Source organism: Triturus cristatus, chromosome 1_2 (genome assembly GCF_964204655.1).
Source record: "Triturus cristatus chromosome 1_2, aTriCri1.1, whole genome shotgun sequence".
NCBI lineage: Eukaryota > Metazoa > Chordata > Amphibia > Caudata > Salamandridae > Triturus > Triturus cristatus.
In genome coordinates, this window is record NC_140580.1 from 28,552,432 (window position 1) to 28,576,005 (window position 23,574).

The following is a 23,574-nucleotide window of genomic DNA, read 5'->3' on the forward strand; positions in this document are numbered from 1 at the left end:
TTATTTATATCAAAGGCCCACCCAGAGGGAATCTCTGCCTAGGGCCCAGGGCTGGTGAGACAGCAGGGGGCACAGCAGGACTTCAAAACACTCCTGCCTGGTGCCAGTGTGAGCGCGAACTCCGGCAGCGCAGCACTGAGAGGTCACACATGGATTGGTGGCCCTCAGTCAGAAGAACTCAAAATGGTATTCAAAATCTTTAAATCTGTAAATAAATTAATCAAGGGACATCTGAATGGAGCCTCACCCACCGCGGCACCACCCACGAGCCTGGAGAGCAGTGAGCAGAGCTACAGGCTCGGTGTTTGTCAGGCTATTAGTTTTAAAACTATTTATTAATACCTCAGTGAGCCACACAGCGGCCTCTCCTTGATGACAGTCTGACCTCTCTTCTCCGAAAAGGTCCGGTCGCAGGGCAGCATGATTAGGCACCGTGACCAATTCGGCACAGGCAGCCGTGCGAGCAGTTAGAGGCTGCCACTTAAACTACAGAAACAATTTGTAACTGCCGCCCGCTCGCACTGGGGCCCCGCCCGCCTCAGGAGTAACTTAACTTCCTGTTTCCCCCTCAAGAGCTAGACACACTGTTGCAGTCCTGAAGCCATGTCACGTGAATGCAGCCGCCACAATAGTGAATCCTACAGCCTGCTAACACTCAGCTGCGCATAATGACTTCTGCGCAATGTCAGTGGTGCAGATCAGCCCTTGGCCAAATAAATTATAAAGGCCGCCGCAACGGGCCAGTGCCGCGCGGCTGCCGCCCTAAAAAAAAGTGCCGCCTGGGGCGGACCGACACCACCCCCCCCACCCTCCCCAAGTATGCGCCGCTGGCCCCTCTTATAAAGAGCAATATGTACCTCTGCTGGCTCCACCGTGGGAAGCCTTTCACTTAGTAACCCCTCCACAACAAGCTCAGCAGGCCATAGGGACAATCTTTATATCTGGTTTAAATTGAGGCAACTGCCATTAGATTTTCCTGCCGCTTACTGCCATGCCTTGCTTAGAGCCTTTTCTGTATCTGGGTTGGGCTGTGTGCAGTAGAGGTTGGCCCTACCTGCCACGCGTTACCAAGCAAGAAGGCCATGAAAATTAGGTGAAGGCAGCTCTTGCCTTTGTCTGTGTGAAGTGGGGGATGGCTGCAGCACCTGGCATTCCGACAGGTCGTGTCCCGAACCCCAAAAGTGGGCAAGACCTGCAGCGAACGGCCTGGGTAATATTGTAATATAGGCCTATATTGCCATCAACGGGTTCTGGTGACATTTAAAAACCATGAGGCCAAAGGCAGAGTGGGTTATAAATGTCACCTGAACCCCAAGAGAGCAATATAGGACCACATTACACATGTTACTCATTATGTAATTTTCAGATCACATGATTATTAACTGATTTTCTTTAGGAACTTCTGGAACATTTGAGCATCATCAGTTAGTATTCATTGCTTGCCTGGGACTGCAAATGTTTTTTTTTGGTGGTGGATGAAGTGTTTTATGCAACAATGTGTATTATTAGAAGTGAGATTTTAAATGCGATGCGCATTGTAGGGAAATGTAAACGTGGGACTGTGTAACTTTTTGCTTAGCGGGTTTTGTATTTTTAATGTGTATTCATTTTCACACACTAGTGAGGATTCATTAGTAGATGCTTCCATCAAGGATGGGCCCGCCAGAGTGAACTTGTCAGAAAAGCTGATTTAATGCTTTGAGCCCAGCACTGTCATTGTGAAAGTTTTTTTCTGCTTTCTAACAGCACTGAACAGTTATGAAATGCTTTTTTAACCATCCATTTAACTTTTTTTTATATGTATAGGGAATCTAAACATCCTGAAAATAAATATAGCCATGTTAATTACAAAAAAATAAATTGTAGTTAAGACTTCGTCTCTGTGACATATGAGCTTTGAAACCACTGGCAAACATTCAGAATAAATATGTACATATATACAGACACACACACACACATTACACTGGCAGCAATAGCACCAGTGCAGTTATAGTTAGGTCTGAGTATCCATGGGAAAGGAACTTTTGCTTTCTTAATACGACTGGCTTTTTATATACTGGTCATTTCAACTTGCCAGTCTTTATTGTGTAGCATGATCAAGTCTGTGCTGATTGCACTTGTTCTTAATTAATCCTTTATTTTAATTGTAATCACACACTCTGGTTTGGCCCTTAGCCCAGCCCTCTGGTGGGTGTTTGTTTTGGTTATTGTTCCGGGGTAAAGATATTCAAATGGTTTCACAAACAAGCTACTTTTCGTTTGTCATTCACTGGGGTTGGCAATGAACTCTGGTAGATTCATAGTTCATGGTATATATGATGTAATTATTTTTGTCTTTTCACTTGGTCATTAGATGAATTTGATTCTATTCATGTGTTGATTTATTTACTCCACGTGAACATGAAGTTCTTCATTTTGATTCCTAACGTGCCATGTGGAGATGGTTTTGTACAAAATTGCAATTGAAGCATCACTTTGTAATATGTAATGAGATGTAATGAGTGGCGTACTGTGTGAGGGCATAAGCAGTGTGGGGTTGAGGGCACACATTAGTTAGTTCACTACAATATAATTGGCATATTCCAGTGCTTAGTAGTGTTTTAAAGTTAGCTCATGTCTCATTCCAAAATCTAGCTATAACATTCCTTTTTTTAAATAGATGTTTTTATTGTTTTTATTTTTTCTATTTTAGTGAGAAAACATGAAAACATAATAAGCAACACGCATGATTCCCAATCCAAGGATCATGTACAGATCAATCTGTGATGAGTTTACAATATGTGGTGATAGTATACCATGTGTGTAGGCAGACATGTAGGAATGTAACACAATACACAGGAAATGGTCTGAATCTATATCAGTTATTCAACATAAATGGAGCTGTCAAAATATTCAATCCGTATCTTCCATATACATCCCATATGCAGTGATGGTTACAAGGGCATCATCTGGCCATATATGGGAATCGCGAGGAAGCAGCACCTGTGCATTCCTCGACTCCACTTCAGAAAACTAGAAGGGGCCGGGTTCCTCCAGTTTTCAGAGGTGTTCCTCTCTCCTGGTGTGAGTCCCAACCTTAGAGTGTTGTCTAGACCCTCGTAATATGAGGTCACTTTAACCATTGTTAAAGATGGCGATTTACTGTTTCTTACTATTGTTCCGTGCATGGCGGGGCCCTGACTCATGAGGGGTAATGCCTCCAGTGGGTCATGATGACGCTGCCCTCCTTAAAGAATGGCAAGAAATAGCTTATTATGCTCTGCGCAACTGCACATATGATTTATAGCACTGCACTTTTTCACTTTTTTAACAAAAAATATTTTAATAACAAGCATTGGCATAGCCAATAGGTCTCGCCTTTCGGACCTTATAAGTGTTTAGCTATGCAACAGTTGCATAACTAAATACTTATAAGGTCCCAAAAGCGAGACCTATTGGCTATGCAAAGTGATCGCGATCACGATCAAACTTCAAAGCGGCCGCGAAAGCGAAAGTAATCGCGGTAAAGCGCGACGCGCGCGCCCGCGCACATGCACTGTGGCTCTAGGCTGGCCTGGTAGCACTTTTTGGAGCCCTCTCAATAAGTCTCGCCAGACCAGCGCATGCGCTGGGTCAGGCGAGACCTAAAAATAGGATACAAACGTTTCAATCTGTGCATTAAGGTATAATCACACAGAAAATGCTTCATGACTAAAAAGAGAGTTGCTTCCACGTGGATAGTAATTGCTACACAAAAATCTTTTAGGTGCTATCCAATCATTTTATCATGTGAACGTCATGCTACTGTGGTAATGAACTGGGATTTGACCTTTGAACTGTACTAATAAATATGTGAATGTGTGCTTAATTATTACTACAGTTGCTGTAAATAAAAAGTGTTGTGCGGCCACATTAATTTACAATGCCGTGTGTGAAAGAGAAAGAGAGAGAGTAAACATATACTTTTACGGTGATGGAAACTGCCTTCGCCGTTCCTTTTCAGTGAGGGATGCGTAAGAAAACCTCAACGGTACACAAAAGCCGGAAGTACTGACAGTGTTCTATAATTCTCAAATCAAAACCTAGCAGCACAAAGTTTATCTTTACAGGTATCAGATTCGCTGTGCATTTTACAACTAAGAATATTATTTACCAACCTAAGTATGTGTTACAACATTTTTAAGGATTCCTTCATAAGCTGCATTTGCCTTGCAAGCAATGTGTGCGCGGATAATCGAACATGCATTTCACCTTCACAGGCTGCTCCTGCAGAGCGGCTAATCGCCCCTTCTGTGCTCGACGCAGGACAGGGGACGATCCAAGGGACTCCGCCTTAGGGTCCACCAAAGAGGTCAGAGAATACCTCAGTTCCGAGGCACTGCCTATGTGCGATCTGCAAGGCAAACAACCAACGCATCAGACATTTTTACGAATTAACAGGTCATGCATACATTTGTTGTACAATATATAAGCTTTCGTAGCACCTCCCTATTAATAGGACTGAGTGAACTTCAAAACACACCAGTGAAATCTACAAAATCTCTGAATTTTGTGAGAGTTCTGACAATTGCATATTAAGCATTTTCATTTCATTTTGTAGGGGGCTGGTCCGAACAAAAAATATCACTTTCTGCATGAAGCAGTTTTCCAGCTGTGCCCGGTCAGAGCTAACTATATTGTACAGTGTAGAATGTCCTGTCTCTGCAGGGCTCTCCAGAGGTGCATACTTCCCCATCACTGCCCTGTCAATGATACATATATTCAGCAGTACGAACATCTGTAGCAGCATTAGGCCATTTCTACATGTATTCACAAGTACATGACTCCTCTTAGTGTCTCCTGTCCATGAGAGCAAGCTTTCTCCAGCGGTGCCCTTGCAGCGCTATAGATCAGTGTGAGCTTCCTCCAGCAGTGCCCTTGCAGCGCTATAGATCAGTGTGAGGCTCCTCCAGCAGTGCCCTTGCAGCGCTATAGATCAGTGTGAGCTTCCTCCAGCAGTGCCCTTGCAGCGCTATAGATCAGTGTGAGCTTCCTCCAGCAGTGCCCTTGCAGCGCTATAGATCAGTGTGAGGCTCCTCCAGCAGTGCCCTTGCAGCGCTATAGATCAGTGTGAGCTTTCTCCAGCAGTGCCCTTGCAGTGCTATAGATCTTCAGCAGTGTGAGGCTCCTCCAGCAGTGCCCTGGCAGCGCTATAGATCAGTGTGAGCTTCCTCCAGCAGTGCCCTTGCAGCGCTATAGATCTTCAGCAGTGTGAGGCTCCTCCAGCAGTGCCCTGGCAGCGCTATAGATCAGTGTGAGCTTTCTCCAGCAGTGCCCTTGCAGCGCTATAGATCTTCAGCAGTGTGAGGCTCCTCCAGCAGTGCCCTTGCAGCGCTATAGATCAGTGTGAGCTTTCTCCGGCAGTGCCCTTGCAGCACTAGAGATCTTCAGCAGTGTAAGGCTCCTCCAGCAGTGCCCTTGCAGTGCTATAGATCAGTGTGAGCTTTCTCCAGCAGTGCCCTTGCAGTGCTATAGATTTTCAGCAGTGTGAGCTTCCTCCAGCAGTGCCCTTGCAGTGCTATAGATCAGTTTGAGCTTCCTCCAGCAGTGCCCTTGCAGCGCTATAGATCAGTGTGAGCTTTCTCCAGCAATGCCCTTGCAGCGCTATAGATCTTCAGCAGTGTGAGCTTCCTCCAGCAGTGCCCTTGCAGTGCTAAAGATCAGTGTGAGCTTCCTTCAGCAGTGCCCTTGCAGTGCTATAGATCAGTGTGAGCTTCCTTCAGCAGTGTCCTTGCAGCGCTATAGATCAGTGTGAGCTTTCTCCAGCAGTGCCCTTGCAGCGCTATAGATCTTCAGCAGTGTGAGGCTCCTCCAGCAGTGCCCTTGCAGTGCTATAGATCAGTGTGAGCTTCCACCAGCAGTGCCCTTGCAGCGCTATAGATCTTCAGCAGTGTGAGGCTCCTCCAGCAGTGCCCTTTCAGTGCTATAGATCAGTGTGAGCTTCCACCAGTAGTGCCCTTGCAGCGCTATAGATCTTCAGCAGTGTGAGGCTCCTCCAGCAGTGCCCTTTCAGTGCTATAGATCATTGTGAGCTTCCTCCAGCAGTGCCCTTGCAGCACTATAGATCAGTGTGAGCTTCCTCCAGCAGTGCCCTTGCAGCGCTATAGATGTCCAGCAGTGTGAGGCTCCTCCAGCAGTGCCCTTGCAGCGCTATAGATCTTCAGCAGTGTGAGGCTCCTCCAGCAGTGCCCTTGCAGTGCTATAGATCAGTGTGAGCTTTCTCCAGCAGTGCCCTTGCAGCGCTATAGATCTTCAGCAGTGTGAGGCTCCTCCAGCAGTGCCCTTTCAGTGCTATAGATCAGTGTGAGCTTTCTCCAGCAGTGCCCTTGCAGCGCTATAGATCTCCAGCAGTGTGAGGCTCCTCCAGCAGTGCCCTTTCAGTGCTATAGATCAGTGTGAGCTTTCTCCAGCAGTGCCCTTGCAGCGCTATAGATCTTCAGCAGTGTGAGGCTCCTCCAGCAGTGCCCTTTCAGTGCTATAGATCATTGTGAGCTTCCTCCAGCAGTGCCCTTGCAGCACTATAGATCAGTGTGAGCTTCCTCCAGCAGTGCCCTTGCAGCGCTATAGATGTCCAGCAGTGTGAGGCTCCTCCAGCAGTGCCCTTGCAGCGCTATAGATCTTCAGCAGTGTGAGTCTCCTCCAGCAGTGCTCTTGCAGTGCTATAGATCAGTGTGAGCTTCCTCCAGCAGTGCCCTTGCAGCGCCATAGATCTCCAGCAGTGTGAGCTTTATCCAGCAGTGCCCTTGCAGCACTATAGATCTCCAGCAGTGTGAGTCTCCTCCAGCAGTGCCCTTGCAGTGCCATAGATCAGTGTGAGCTTCCACCAGCAGTGCCCTTGCAGCGCTATAGATCTTCAGCAGTGTGAGGCTCCTCCAGCAGTGCCCTTGCAGTGCTATAGATCAGTGTGAGCTTTCTCCAGCAGTGCCCTTGCAGCGCTATAGATCTTCAGCAATGTGAGGCTCCTCCAGCAGTGCCCTTTCAGTGCTATAGATCAGTGTGAGCTTTCTCCAGCAGTGCCCTTGCAGCGCTATAGATCTTCAGCAGTGTGAGGCTCCTCCAGCAGTGCCCTTTCAGTGCTATAGATCATTGTGAGCTTCCTCCAGCAGTGCCCTTGCAGCACTATAGATCAGTGTGAGCTTCCTCCAGCAGTGCCCTTGCAGCGCTATAGATGTCCAGCAGTGTGAGCTTCCTCCAGCAGTGCCCTTGCAGCACTATAGATCTCCAGCAGTGTGAGTCTCCTCCAGCAGTGCTCTTGCAGTGCTATAGATCAGTGTGAGCTTCCTCCAGCAGTGCCCTTGCAGCGCCATAGATCTCCAGCAGTGTGAGCTTTATCCAGCAGTGCCTGGTCAGTGGTATAGGCATTCATCAGTGCAGGAATATTCCAGATTTCAGTGCTATGGCTGTTCATCAATATCAGTGGTGGCTGGCACAGGTATGCGGGGAGGGATGCAAGCGGTATAGGTAAAATTAAATAAAAAAAAATTATTAGCAGCAGTATCCAGTCAGGAATATGGGTCTGCTCAGGGCAGTGCCCGGTCCCTACTTCAGTTATTCAGCAGCGTGAGTTTGCTCCAGCTGTTCTCAGTCAGTGGTGTAGGTACTCCTCTCTATGAACCTCCTTCAGGATTGCCTTGTCCTGCTATGAGGCACCAGCAGTGTGAGCTTCCACCAGCAGGGCAAGATCAGAGTTACTGATATTCAGCAGTGTGAACCTCAACCAGGGCAGACCTACCCCTGCTATGGAACCCCAGGAGTGAAGGCCTTCTGAAGAAGCACCTGGTCATTCCTAGGGTAAATGGGACTGTCCTCTTCTGTCAAGGACCAGAAGCGGTGAAGGATGCCAAGTTTCCTTCTTGACTGCCCGAAGACATAGAGGGCCCTCCACGTAGCGGCAGGGCCAACCTGCAATTAATAGTACACGTGAAAGTGTCTCCTTAAGAAGGTACCATTTAGGAGGGAAAAGTCGCAAAGGAGCAGATGGAGGATGCCCACAGTGCTGAAGACCTACGCCACAACACTTATGGGCAGTTCTAGAGGAAACACTTGCGGCGAGTGAGTGACAAAGCAGTGGCGGGACAGTCCTGAGGGAACCTCACATTCCATCTCGAGGTCCTTTCTAATGGGACTTGCTTCCCTCATGCCTGTGATTTGGAGCCAGTTTTAAAAATTCAGAGCACCTGAAGACACATTTTCTGAAAGGGTTTGGACTGGCGGCCTTGTTGATAATCAGACCTGACATATTAGCCTGTATTCTCCCTGAATTTATCTTCTCAGCAAATTATCCTTCGCCATCATCCTCCCATGACGGCAGTCTGACGTGCTTTTCGGGTCACCCCAGTGCTAGAAAATAACAGCAACTCAAATAATAAAATAAAACTAGATAGGAGTGTCTAGGTCAGTAGACCGGCTAGGACACTGATGCAGACCGCTTCCTCTGCTGGAGGTCTATCCGTGGCGATGCACACGGTTCAGGACCGAGCACACTGTGCGAGCCCTGAGAGAGTGAAAGTGCACTGCTGTGGAAGCGCATAGTCATCAAAACCTGACAGGATAGTGGTGGGAGGGAGCGCGCGCTGCTTGCAGGGCACCTCTGGAAGAAGCTCCCATTGCCGTACTCACATATCAGTAACACGATGGCGGATAGAAGTTGTTCACTTTGGTGGAGTCCACGAGCAGCGACAGGACAATACTTGTACCCCTGGGGGCAATAGATATGTAAATACACGCTGGGCGCATCTCACTTTGTTGACTCTATCAGGGCAGTACTGAGGAGGCTTTCTTTCTGAGAGGCATACTCAACCGACAGGCCACTAGTGAAGGAAGCTTGCAATGAGGGAAGTCTAAAGGGCTTGCCATGAAAAGTCTCCTATAGAAGGGACGCTCTTGGAAGCACAAGTATGCTGATAGGACACTGCTCACGCTGAAACAGGACACAGCTGGCAGGGACTTTATACTGTCACTCTGGCTAACAGTGGCTTGGCTCTAGGGTGCTACTTATCTGAGGATTGCGCTGTAAGGATCTAATGATACAGAAAAGGCATAAATGTAAACAGCTGTCAGATCTCGTTCGGGGGTGAGCAGAGGGCAGGCAGGAGCTGATGGGCCACAATTGTGGTGGCTGGGGTCCTTTACCAATGGTGTCCAGAGGCCTATCGTACTATGGCTCTACAAACTGGGCCAAGACGCTCTATCCACACTTGACTTTAAGGGTAGTGAGGGCGACCAGTCAGAGGTTTCTTTGCAAGGTATCATGGGGGGCACACAGCCAGCACTTAACACAACATTTTACTATCCAGCCCATTGCTTGTCTTAAGTCCCACCTCTAAATCACTCTTGCTATCGCCTTTGGAATGGCCCTGAGGTCTGTGGCATTTAAGAGGGATAACAGGAAGTGGTTAACAACAGACGCAGGTGTGAATTCAACAAGCAATCACCAAGTTTCGTCAACCTGTAAAATAGTTTGTGTGATCTTGAGAAAAAAGAGTTCATGCTGGCAACATTATTAACTTAATGGCAGGCTTCTCTTTACAGTTCAGTATATAGTTGTAGTCTTTTATTTACAAATCCCATGTTACCTGTTTGCAGATGACATGACGTGGCAGCAGTCGCAAGTGCTCTATAGGGGGCACTAGGCCCACGACCCACGACCCACGAGCACGCACAAAGAGATAAAAAATGCTTTTCACAGCACCAAGGTTCCGAAACGTAAACAGACAAACTAAATAATTTGTCACTTCATTTTGCTTTTTTTTCTGTGGCCTTTGCTGGAGACAACAAAAGTGCATAGATCAGCAACCTAGCAGAGAGGCGCATCGGCTCCATTGATTGTGCAAGTGTGAGCAGCGCTTTCCATTGTAGCCCCTTTCACACATATGTTATCCACAGATTATTATTATAAGAGATTTGCAATGCGCATGGCTTCCCAGCAACAGGGCATCCCAGCACAACCAAGGACATGTGACTATAGAAGCTGAAGAGGAATTAAGCCGGTAAAAGCCAAGGGGCATATTATCAAGGGCCGGCGATAAATATCGCTGAGCGCGCTTAGCGCTTGCATATTTATCGCCGGCTATCTCTGGAATTTATCGCCCGTTTCGCGCATCACCGAGGCGATAAAAATTCCAGATATAGTTGGGATATTGCCGTTTTCCATGGTAGAAAACGGCGATATCCTCGATGATACGGCCTGTGGTCTTAGCCACACAATCCACCCTCCATGTTAGGTATGCCTTAGTCAGGAATTTAACAGACGTTAAATTCCTGCATTAAGGCATACTTAACACGATTTTATATGTCGCTAACCCTCCTTGATAATATCGAGAACCTGCCTTCGCGATATTATCCCATGTTGTTTTCACAGCCACGCCTCTTTTGCATCTCATTTTCGATGCGAGGCAAGGCGTGTGAAAAAGGGGCGATACGTCAAGGAATCACAAGCTAGCATACCCTTGATGATAATGCGATAATATTATCGCCGCTTTACGCCCGAAAACGGTCTCTAAAGCGGCGATAATATTATCGTCGCCCCTTGATGATATGCCCCCAGGTCATTATGGCTTAGCGAAAAGCAAGGTGATTCTGGATCCCTCTGATGGAGACTGGGAGAGAGTTCCAGAGTCTGGCTGCAAGAGTTCTAAAGGAGCGGCCTCCAGCTCTGGCTCTTAAGACTTGGGGAATACAAGCCAACCCTTAGTCAGCTGAACGTAGGGTGCGCTACGGAACATAGAAGGCAAGCAGATCTGCCAACCCCGGCGGGGCTTGTTGAGTCCAAATTTTATGAGCCACACACAACATTTTATGCTGCGCATGCCCTTTGCAGCGCAGCATGTCTGGGAATCGATGCCTGTACAGCTGTGAGTCAGTCGCCCACAACCCTGTCAGGAGTTAGGATGGAGCTGTAGTGAAAAAGTAGTAACCTTCATCTCTATCTTGACTTCTGTTCAGCCTCTCAGCAGCAGGTTTGTAGTGCGGTAATGAAAAGCTGAATTGAGCCAACAGCTGAGCCATGCAGAAACTAAGCCTGGGCATGAAATTCCGCTCCACAAATGGAGTCTTTCCCAAATCGCCAGCGTGCGGAATTCCTAAAAACTCCACAGATCGGAGTTTTTTTCCTCACTCACACACTCCAAGATTAAGTTGGCGAGAGCGAGGAAAATCTTGCTCCAGACCACCTCCAGGGGGGATTTCTGAACACGGGCAGTAGCCGATGGTCGCTACGGCTCGCGTTGGGAAACCTTCTGTTCATATTGAGGAAGCTGCTGCTCGAGTAGAACATCTTGAGCAGTGTGGGCATGGGTGGGAGAGTGCTCCTGAATGGATGGAGCTCATTAAGGCAGTAGTGTTCGGTGTGCTGAGCTGTTCCCATGTGGTGAGTGGGTGGTTGCTGGCAGCCTTCATCGAGGAGGGGAGGCAGAGGGGGTTGGTGGATTGGGGATCGAAGATTTGGTATATGTCGGCTATCTTGATGTGGAAGTGGTCTGCTGCAGTGTTGCAGAGTTCCTGTGAGGCAGGGACTGAGTTATCGGTGGCTGATGGGCAGATGCACTCTCCGACGAAGGTGAAGAATTCCATGGTCTGGTTAGCGCTGGCCTTGATGCGGTTTGCCAGGGCCTCCCTTTTTGTGTCTCTGAGTTGGTGGTGGTAGGAGTTGAGGGCCGACTTGAAGGTGGCTTGATTGGTGCGGCTTCTGCTGGTGCACCATCTTTTTCAGTGTCTGCATCTACGTTTCAATGTGCTGAGTTCTGGGGGGTATCAGCTGGCTCGTTTGGTGGGTCTGTGCTTTTTGGCAGGTTTGGTGGGTCGACTAGGTTAGTGGCACAGGAGATCCAGTCGTTGAAGTTCTCTACTGCTTGATTTAGGTTGGTGGATATGTCAGGCTGGACAATGCTGAGGGCGACAGCTCATTGGTGCTGAGTGACTTTGGCCCAGCAGCGGAAGGGGTGCTATGGTGGTTGGGGGTGCTGCAGGGTGGTCCAAAGATGATGAAGTGGACAATGGAGTTGATCGGACCAGGTGGGTTCCGTGGTGTGGCTGTACCTGACTCTGTTGCTGGACGTGAAGATGGGGTCTAGCATGTGTCCTGCTCTGTGTGTGGGGTCTGAGACCAGCTGCATAAGGACAGTCCATTTGTTCCAGGAGATCAGTGGAGTTGGTGCCTGAGGGGTCGTCCAGGTGGAAATTGAGGTCTCCCAGGAAGACGCAGTGTTTGAATTCCATGGAGAGTGGTGTGTTACATTTTGTAATGGCATTGCTGAGGCCAGTTCGAGGTCCTGGGGGACTGTATGGGAGGGTGCCTTTGATGGTGGTATTGTCGTTGGTGTGAAGTTGGAAGTTGAGGTGTTTCATGATTGCCATGTTTTTTTCTTCAGTGGTGCTGCAGATGATTGATTCCTTGCGTACGATGGTGATGCCCCCTTCGTGTTTGTTGGTGTGGTCCCGGTGTTTCACCTTGTAGCCAGTTGATGTGGTGGTGGCAATGTCAGGGGCCAATGACCCAAGTCTCTGTGTTGAATGTCAAGTCAGTGGCGAGGGTGGAGATGGTGTCTCAGACTTCGGTGGCATGTTTGCAGAGTGGTCGAACATTGCTCAGGAGGCACCGGAGTGGTTCTGTGGAAGTGGTGGCCGGCGGGGAGGGCATGACATGGGTTCTGGCAGGGGTGGTCGGTCCAGGGATGGAGGTGAACCGACAGCGGAGGCAGGTAAATGGTCCCAAGTGGGGCAAGGAGATGCGAGCCAAAAGTTGTTGTTGGGTCTGGGGTCCAGAGCACGAATAGGTGGGGACCTGTGGGAATCAGGAGGGACAAGGGTGCAGGCTGTAGTCCAGGCACAGGCGAGCACAGACTGGCTTGCCTTGGGTGTATTTGGCACGCCTGTGCAGCCGCACTGCAGCCTTTACTAAATAGGTCTTAGGGAGGAGTACTGGGGAGGCAGGAAGTGAAAAGAGGACTGAGCAGGAAAAATGGCATGGGGAAAATGGTGAAGCAGCCTGGGGCACTGGAAACCTGAGGAGAAGTCTGCTGGTTGGTGGGGCTGGCTCCCTAGGGCAGGAGCAGTCCAGCAGCAGTCAGCTGAGACAGTGACTGGCAGCAAAGGGGAGCTAGCAAGACCTGCTCACTAGGGCTGATAGGGCTAATGTGCCAACACATTTAGCATTAGCACACTAGAGCAAAACAGACATGAGAGGGACAGAAGGAGCAGACTGAAAGGGCTGTAATTGTAAAGTAGTCCTCCTGGCAGTTCAATGCAAGAATTGAAGTGAAAGCGAAATGACATGGCAAAATGACCAATAGTATTTTGTGAGAGATGAATCCTCTACTAGGCTGAGCCGAGATGGGACTGAAAGGCTTTAGCTAGTGGTTGAAAGAAGCTAGTTGAAGAATCCCAATAGCTTAAGGGGGTGTACCCAAAGTCCACTCAATATAAATGAGTAGAATAGGTCTGTTTGACAGTTTTACTGTTAAAACTCAAACTTAAACTATGTACTATGTGACATCGTTGAACAAGATTGGTTGAACTGTCTAAAATACATACAGTACTTTGGTGAATTTTTTGTGACATTGCTATAAGATCAAATATTTTGCCATCATATTTTCAAAGTTTAATTGTAAGGGTAAGCTTTGCCTGGCACACAACAAAGGTGTTGGATATGGTAATTCTATTTATATATACTTTATGTGAAAATTGTGATGCAAAATTCATAATTTCAGACTATTTAAAAATAAAAATAAATCCTCAATAGAACCCCCTGTCAATACCCCCAAGTGTTAGGCTTGCTCCTTTCTCTTTCTTCCTTGATACTATACAAAGACATAATTTTGCCTCATCACTTTAAGTTCACCTGCCGCCACAGCATGGCTGTTGCAGCTTCCGTCAGCGCGCTCGTCAGTTTTGTGCCAACATGCGTCATTGGAGGGACAGTCAATGGTGGCGTCACTCTGTGTTGGAATTGTTTGATGGAAATTTGAGGCAGGCCTGGTCAATTGGTGCTTTGTCATTGGAAATTGCAGCCTCCAGACCCTGGGCAAGTTCTCCGCCATGGTGATGAAACGGACCATCTCAAGATACTCCACACATCAAGCAGTAACAGCACCAGTCTTTCTGGATACAATGGGAGGGGTGCTACTGGTTTGGATTGCAAGTTTGCATTACACACTTTGACACATGTACTGCACAGGGAGATTGGGTGACCCATCACATCTTAGTGCTATTTGCACACTAAAGTGCAGTCAGCTTCCTTTGGGTGCTTAGAAACACATCTGGGCTTCTACACCTGGACAATCTCCTCTGTGCAGGGCTAGCCACTCACCTTTCCTCTCTGAGCAGTCGGACAGGCTTCTAGGTGCTAGGCAGATCCCCCATGTCCAACAAGCTGTGCATATTTCAGGTGACTCCCCTCTCACCTCTAGAAGACTGGCTGTAATGCAGACACCAGCCCTGGTCTCATAAGGGCATTTTTCACAAAATACAACTATGTTTCACAGGAGTAAGATATTTAGGCCCCATTGGAGCAAGGGATGTGACCAGATGAAATAATGGGATATACAGCAGAAGGGCAAATGGTGATCAACTTATCTGAGAGGACTGTAACTGGTCATGAAACTCGGGTACTTTTATTAGGCTTTGGTAATATGTGTGACTGGGGAGACTCATTGAACGCACTTGAAAATGTAGATTTGCTAGAAAGGTTTAGTATTTGTACAGTTTTAATTACTGCATTTCATTTACAACCGAAATTGAGCTATATCCTACAGGCAGCTAGGGACAACATAGATGTCTTTTGCAATTTGGTCAATAGGGAATTGGATCGAAATTCAAAAATAAATCATGAAACTTGAAACCACAGCACAGGAAGGTTTTATATGCCTTTCAAAATAACATCATTACCATCAAACCATAAGGGGGGTAATATGGTAATTCTACCAAGACAACAATATCTAGATGAGGCAGTGAGACAATAAAATGATATTAAATGCTATCAAAACATTTCTAAGGAATATTACTTGGATTTACATGTCTGAATCTCAGATCCGTTAAAGGGATGGCGAAACAACAATATTTTATTCTGGGATGAGTACAGTTTCTTAAAAATGATACACCAGCTACACCAACATTCTGTTTGTTACCTATAAGTATAAGAGACTGCCAGGAAGACCAATGATATCATCTATAGGAAGTCTCTTTGGAAATAATTCAGTGTACATAAACCACTTTCTTTATCCCTTGATGAAGGCGCTTCCTGCCTACCTAGGGAGACAAAGGACTTTCCAATGCAACTACAAGACATCCATTAGGAACCCAATTATATTTTGGTAGCCATGGATGTCACTGCACTCTACATGAATATTCAACACCATCAAGGCTTAAAAGCATGCAGACATTATTTACAAGCGAGGGCATCAATCTTCTACAATACACACACGCTACTCAGGATGATTGAAATCTGTCTCACTGAGAATATATTTGTCTTCAATAACCAACATTATAGACAGATACCGGGAACTGTTAGGGGCACCTGCTTTTCCTCATGCTAATTTATTGGTGGGAGGAGCAGGTGGTCTGGACGGATACCAGGGAACTCTACCCCAGTGAGATAGTAATGTAGCTGTATGGCTGAGATATATTGATGATCTCTTCATGATATGGAAGGGATCAGCATTAAAACTGAGATCCTTCATAAATATCTTGAATCAGAATGATTTGAACCTAAGATTCACCATGAATCACAGTCCTACATATTTGCCTTTCTGCATCTTGAGTTGCATGTGGAGGGTGACAGGATGAAACCTCCCTCTTCAGGAAGGATACTGCAGGTTACTTGATTTTAAACACTTCAAGCTGCCATCCTCCAGCTTTAAAGCCATCTATCCCATATGGTGAACCTATTAGAGCCAAGAGAAAATGCAGTACTGAACACTTCTTTCCTTAAAACACAAATGAACATGATTAGAAGATTCAAAACAATAGGGCATTCAAGTAAGACCTTGACAACAGCATAAAAAAAATTGACAAAAAAGTATCAACAGAGAACTTAGTGGTAAAGAGATCAAATACTACTAAATCAAAGTCAGCAATATGTTTTATTACCACATATAACATGCACTCATATGTGGTGACCAAGAGATGTAGGAAGCATTGGGGTATTTTGAGAAATGAGATAACATTACAGGATCCAATTGGCACCACACCTAAGATCACATATCAGAAATGTCCTTCTTTGAAGGAGAGACTGGTATCCAGTCATATGCACACGCTGACCCCGCAGAATTGCTATTGCCCAACCCAAGTTTCAATCCTTGTGGACAATGCAAGGCTTGCAGATATTTCGGGGCTGTAACTGAGATTCCGGTCCCCAATTCGGGTCTGAAATTCCATTTGAAACATGCCCATGTCCAAAACTATATATAGGCAGCACAATATTTCCTTCCCAAAAACAAATTTAAGAACATATTAAAGCTGTAAATAAACAGGATCTCAAGTATAAGACAGCAAAACATTTCAGTGAACAACACAATGGAGAACAGAGAAAAATGACTTTTCGGGATAGAAAATATACCAAAAAATAGAAGAGGAGGCAATAGAATACTGAAACTAAGAAGAAAGGAGTCCCCATATATTATTGATGTTAACACCAGCATACCATTTGGGGTGAAGAATTAAGAGTACATTTATTAAAGAATTGTATCAAGAGCTCCTTGCATAGGACTAGATGTTGTTATTCTTCAATTTGAATGGTTTTATTAATAAGTATATATACACCTTGCATTCATTTTTTCTAAACACATTCCTTTTATACTTCTCCAGGGAAGTCACATCATTTTCTTTTAATTTTTTCAGATATGATTTTGAAGGAATTTTGATTGTGAGAACAAGAACCATCAGATTGTGTGATAATTGTTGGAAGTAGCGGTTACATCATTATGAAGATCGGCTTAAAACAGCTGAGAAAGAAAGGCTTGTAATTTTAATCAAAATATGAACTTTGTGTCCTTCTGTTGGTACTGTGTCACCTTTGTTGATAATATCAAACCCAATATAAACATACTATGATTTATGCAAGGTCACTTGAGCCAAAATTTGTATTCAGAGTTTGTTAAATACCAGGAATAGGTGTATTTGAATAACGTTTTTTTGACATCACCCTTTTAGATTTATATTGAAGAATATGTCTAATGTGAATAGGCTACTAAAGCCTGGGTACAAATTTACTATACATGGATAATTAGTCGCTTTGTTGACGTGAATGGTCTGATTTTTTGTAACTGTCCCATGGTATTTTGTGTTTTGGGGTTGAAACACTTTGGTAAGGATGGGTCTTTTTCACTGTTTATTATTCATAGAGGTTGACCTATAACAGATTAACTGATTTAAGAGTAATTATCTTACACATTTAATGATCTTTCACAATGTTTGGGGTAAGTAGTCATAGGGTTATATATAGGACAGTAGAACGGATGGTACATTACCACCTAGCAGGGAGTTTAGCCTATTGCCTGACCAGGGACTTTAGGTCCTGAAGAAGGCTGCTGACTTTGATAGGCATATGCAGGGCGACAAAAATATGTTGACCATAAAGGGATGACGGTTAATAATTTCCCTGGCTTCATCCCCCTGTTTATGCTTTTAATCCTACCAAGGATTCCACTAATATAACTAATAGGTTAGGAGAGCTCTAGGTAGTTTCAACCTATTTTCTTCACATCTCTTAAAGTATTTTTTTTTTAACTAAAAAATCCTTGCTCCCACACTTTGCCTGGTAGTGCCCACCTTGGACTAATTTGGGTCCAGGGTGTGAAAAGCCCGATGATGAAGCTTGCCACTTCTTGATGTGGATGTGGGCCCTACTTGTCTCATAGAGATCTCTATATAGACTAAAGGCAATATTTGAGATAGTTGCAGAACCCTTTGATGTGTGTTCTCATACAGAATGCAAGGGAGAACTTGGGAGACACTTCAGTCTACCCAAAACTTTCTAACTGTTAAACCTCATTTTCTCCTCGCAAATATTCTTGATGTAGAGCAGCACTATACATTCAGCAGTCCTTTTTGTATCATCATTTCTTGCCGAGCAGATTACAGGTTTTTCTAAATTACTACATAAAATACACTTTCCTTGTCACTAAAGGCCAGACTCATTAGTTTGAGGTTCATTGATTGGCCGATTGAAATTTTTACCAGATTCATACCCTTGTTGCTGTTCTCTCACTTTCCACCCATTCTATCACCTTATAATAAGCCACTGAATACTTTTGACTGATTGTGAGAAAGTGAAATTACTCAGTTGCAGAATGAGCTTTCCTTTGTGATTTTGCATTCTTCCAAATGTCTGGAGTATTCTGATTATGAGTAGTTTTTTCAAGTATTCTCAGTAGCATGAAAACCATAAATTCTATCAGAATACCTTTGGGCCAGGAATATTTCAATTTCTGTATTTGGATGATTGTGAGTCCAGTTTCATATAAGGCTGGCATGGAAGGGGGCTTTCAGGGAGCAGCCATTTTATCACCTGCAACCTCTGAAATCATTCTGGATAAAATCAAGATCCCAGTGGCCATCATTGTCCACATATTATCCACTTAGACCACTAGATGATCCCTCAATTTTTCAGGTCTTTAGCTTATCTTTTCTGTTGGATAATGGATTGTCTTCTATACTATCTCTACATACTTGTATCATTCTGAATATTTATTTAATCCAATAGCATATATTTGGTTGAATTTTGTATCAACAGAGCATCATGCACAAAGACGCTGTGTGTGTAAAACTTCACCAATAAGAATATTTTCTTTTAATAATGTAGGGCTTTGACTATGCCTAGGTATAAGCTCCATATTTTTGATCCTTAAATGCCATGATATTCCTGGTAATTATATATCACTTTACTTTTATAGATAAAGGCATAACTTGCATAGAAATGTTAGCCAAGACCAGTTCAAGCATAAAATGTCTCTCAGCAAAGTGTTTCTCCACAAATGAGTCTCCTATAGGCCAAAATCATCTGGTTACACGGGGTCAGAGCTTCCCTGATTCAAAGATGGCCGCTCGCTAAGTGTGCTCTCGGGGCTAGCCTCATAAACAATCTTAAATATCCTCTATATCACTGCTACTTAAGGAAGTAGCTACTTGATGGTAGATAACAAGCCCCAGAAGATGTGATCTGCCCTTTTCCGATGTCCGGAGACTGAGGAAGGCTCTCATAGTGACGAGCTGTCATGAGGCCCAGTCGACTGGTAAAACGCAAGGTGCATTGGCCTTGCCGTCCGGAGTGAGAGTGCAACCCTTCGCCGGTCTGCCTGAAGCTCTTGGCTCTCCGGGAGGCCTTTGCGGCGGTCTGCTGGGCATGACAACCCCGGAAGACTATTCGAGGCCCTGTGCAGCTCCACCGTATTATGGCACAGATGAGATGCGCACACCCAAAAGTCTGGATTGCTGCCAAGGTGAGACTGCACTGCCCGATAAAAGCGGAGTGCGTGTGACAATACGGTGCACCCACTGCCCTCATGCTAGTACTGCTCTGTTCTGGCTTGGGCTCCCACTGTATGAGGGCAAGCCCACTGCCCCAAAATCTGTGTATTTTTTTTTAATCTCTATTTGGTGAGAGTGCTGGGCTGCATTAGGGTTCCTACTGCGACGCTGATCGAGACTCTGGGCGACCTGCTGGCACACTTACACATACACTCTAGGCCTGAGAAGGGGAGCGCGATCGCATTGAAACATTTACTGTGACCCTGATATTAGAGTATAAGCCCTAGGCATGTGGAACTGGCTCTGGATCCTGGGGAGTGGTGTGGGGCTGCAGCCACATCTGAAGCTGGAACAAGATGGGGTAGTTAGACAGAAGTCAACCCAAGTTGAGCTTTGATCAGCGCAAATCGGCAAGAATGCGCAAAGAGGATGCCACTACACAGGACCAGGAGGAGGGGGCAACAGGGGCAAACAAGAAAGCGCCATAATACAACTACTGATAACTATGCAGCAAAGCCTAGCTACTTCGATGGCAATATTCACTGTCTCTCCTACCGCATGGACCGAATGTCCGAAAGAATAGACAAGTATTCTGATAGACTGGACATGAACGAGCGACGCATTTTGGATGTCGAGGACTCGCAAGCACAGACCCTGGAAGTGCACAAAAAAGCTGATAAGATGCTGGTAGCGTTGCAGAGCAAGACCGAAGATTTAGAAGCGAGCTCCAGATGGAACAACTTACGTATATTTGGCAAAGAGGAAGCTTTGTGAGCTCAGCTTGGAGTATGCTATGTTATACCCAGCGAGATTGCGAGTGATAGTGGAGGGGAAGCCCAAATTCTTCACTGACCTAAAAAGCCTTCCACAAAAGATCAAGAAGATGGAAGCAACCAGAAAATGTGGAGAGGCCTCCGGTGGCCTCGACCAACAAGATCATTTAGGTAGCTGAGCACCCAGTCTGTTAATTACTCATCTTGTTGGTAATTCGAGTTGCAATTAACAAATCTTATTGTCTATATGAAAGCATCATTGTTAAACTTCATTCTGCTGTAGTTCATACTTAGGGGCTTATTACAATGTCCGTTGGAGTTTCCTCCGACCAACACCATGGCAAAAACGGGACCGACCTCCGGTCGGTGCTCCCGACCGCCAAATTACAATATGACTTCATATAGTGCGGTAGCATTCCCTCATTTCTTTATGGGAGCTTGTGATGCGGCCGAGAAATGGGAGATTCTGTGTTTGCTATGGCTTGGCAGGAGTAGTCCTAACACCAAGCCATTGCAAACTCCAATATTCCGGTTGTGGGCACCCCAGGCCATTGCTGGAGCAGGCCCTGTGAGGTGGCGGTCCCAGGGCCATGGAGGGCTCCTGGAGGGGGGTCACACAGCCTCACTCCCATCCACATTGTAGCCCCCCACGGAGGTGATTGTCCCCGGGGCTGGGGGTCCTCAACAGAGCCCAGTCTTTACTTAATTTGTGCCCCACGGAGGTGGTGGTCCCCGAGGCTGCGGTGGGGGGGAACAGGTGCCCCACATGCATGTTGTAAAGTAGCCCCAGGGAGGTAGTGGTCCCTGAGGCGGCGGGAAGGGCAAGTGGCTCCCCCGCATTTCAATACAATAGCCCCAGGGAGGTGGTGGCCCCCAGGGCTGCATGGGGAGCAGGTGCCCCCCACACTTTTTATTATACAATTATCTCCAGGGAGGTGGCAGTCCACAGGGCTGTGGGGGTCCGTGCCGCCCCACATTATTACTTCAGATTGGCCCCAGGAACTGACCAACCCAGAGGCCTAATTAAAGGAAGCGCGAGAGACCGAGCTTCGTTTTATTTTTTGTATGGTGGGATTTGCAGATCCACTGTGATTCCTTCCAAAATTCTTTAACAAATTAAATGCTTTTTCTGGCCCTCTGGGGCCCTGTGGAACCCCCTGACCAGGCCTAGAGGGTCAGGGTGTTTCTACCCTGCCCCCTTTTCTTGTTTTTTCACATTTTGTCTTGTGACTCAGTTCAACCGAGTCACAAGATGGCTTCCAACACTTCCTGGTTTGAAGTGTTGGCAGCCAATCAGATCTCAGGCACAAGATCGGGAAGGTTCGAGGATCCACCGCAGCCACAGTTTTATATCTGAGAAATCTTTACATTTCTCAGGAACTACTAAACGGATTTACACCATTTAACAAAAAGAGTGCTTTCTGAACCAAGAGTGACCTTTTTGCCAAATTTGGTGTAATTCTGTTCAGCAGTTCGGGCTGTAGCTGTGACTAAAGTTTCCTACAGAAATTAACATGGAGAAAAAGCGTTTTGGAACCCCCCCCCCCCCTTTTTCTCGGGCCTCGCTTGGGGAATCACCCCAAAACTTTTAACACAGCAGCTAAAGTGAGTGGCATATTAGTTTTGGAACTTTCGTGAAGATTCATCAAATGACGCCAAAGATATTGGCAAATGAAAATATACTTTTCTTATAGAAACGAGGTCCTAACTATAACTACCTCCTGGCGACCACTAGTAGGGGATATATATATATATATATATAGAGAGAGAGAGAGAGAGAGAGAGAGAGAGAGAGAGAGAAAGTAAAATATAATATATATTTAAATGTATTTATAAAAACTATTTGTTTAAAATATATATATATATATTTTTTATGTACCTACTTTTCTACAATGCATATGCCTTTACCACAAATGTCTTTACCACAAAATGTGAGCAGTTTTCAAGGCATGAGTTATAGAGATTTTGCAAAAGGCGTACCTGTGAGTTCTCAATATAATAGCAATTGTGCTTGCATTTTTTATTTATAATATACATTGTTATACATGGGAAAATGTACCCCCTGACATACATTATATGGATATTGCAAGTCACATAAGGGCAACGAGGCCGTAAGTTAAGTCATTTATAAAGTTTAAAAAAATACTAAGATATACACAATAAACATGGAAAAGGAATTCTGTGATTCTGTCATAATAGCATTTTCTGCATAAATATGGATTTGTGCAGTAAGTAAAAAATCCAAAATCCTCCTCTTAATTTCCAGATTTCACAATGAAGTTTACTGCTCTAATAAAGCTAAAGTTGGTAAATAAATACAGCGCGTGTTGCTTAGCTGGTCACATTTTAGTAGTTCATTGCTGTTTCCATGTATTAAACATTGAAGATTGAGACTCAGTTAAGCATGTTGCCCAAGCCTTGCCCCGAACTGATGAATTTGGAGAAAGGTTTTATTCTGAAGCATGAAAAAAGTGAGAACATATACCAAGGGTTGCTCTGAGTCATTCCAGGTTGTATTTGATGGTGTTTTTTACCAAACCAAAGCTCTTATGCTGTGCCTGGAGTGGTAAAAGGCTTTTGTCATTTTACAGCTCTGCATGGATTACACTGTGCTAATCCTGTGCTTAAAGACTCTGCTGTAGAAATGGCAAAATACTTTGCCCCTTTCTAGGTCGGCGTCGATGGCACTGTGACAATCCTATGCTTAAAAGCCTTACTAGATAATCAGACGTGTATATATAGTTTTCTTTCTTGACAAACCTTTCTTTTTTCTAAATTTTCTATACTATTTGGATCCCTTTGTTTTTACCGTGTGTTGAAATTACAAAATGGTGGTCTAATAATGCAACAGAATGTGCTACCTAATGCCGCATCCTTGCAGCATATTTTACTCATTTCTGCCGCATACTTTGGTCCCCCATTGCTGCATAAATTCAGCGGCCCTGACCATAACATACCCATTGGGTAGTTCTGCTGCGACCATGCAGAGTTTGCTTTTAGGGCTCCTTCACTCGGGGTCGAGGCTGACCGCAGAGCGTGCCGCTCTTTAACCAGAGTGAGTCAGGTTTAATGCCCTCACCCTCGCCACTTTGCAAGGAAACCACTGACACAAGTTGTTCACACGTGCAACACATGCTGATGAAACTTAGCCGGATGAGTCAGAGCTCTGCACACTACAGACCCCTCTTCACCTCCTGCCAACATCCTTTCAGACCGCCCTTTGGGTTGAAATGCACCATCTGTTTTGTGATGCTTGGTAAATTAATGGTGCTCACATTGTGTTTGGGGCAGTGGTAATTTGTTGCAGAGGACTCAGCAGCGG

At 45.5% G+C, this 23,574-nt stretch overlaps 1 protein-coding gene across 4 annotated transcripts in view; it reads right to left on the reverse strand.

Moving 5' to 3' along the window:
• The window catches only part of PPFIA4 (PPFI scaffold protein A4), a 3,163,248-nt gene that overhangs the window by 1,467,847 nt on the left and 1,671,827 nt on the right, over positions 1-23,574 (reverse strand). For all 4 annotated transcript variants that reach the window (XM_085600211.1, XM_085600208.1, XM_085600219.1 and 1 more), the window contains one exon: positions 4,231-4,372. In XM_085600211.1, coding sequence (XP_085456337.1) covers positions 4,231-4,372 — 142 coding nt within the window. The remainder of the gene's footprint in view (positions 1-4,230; positions 4,373-23,574) is intronic.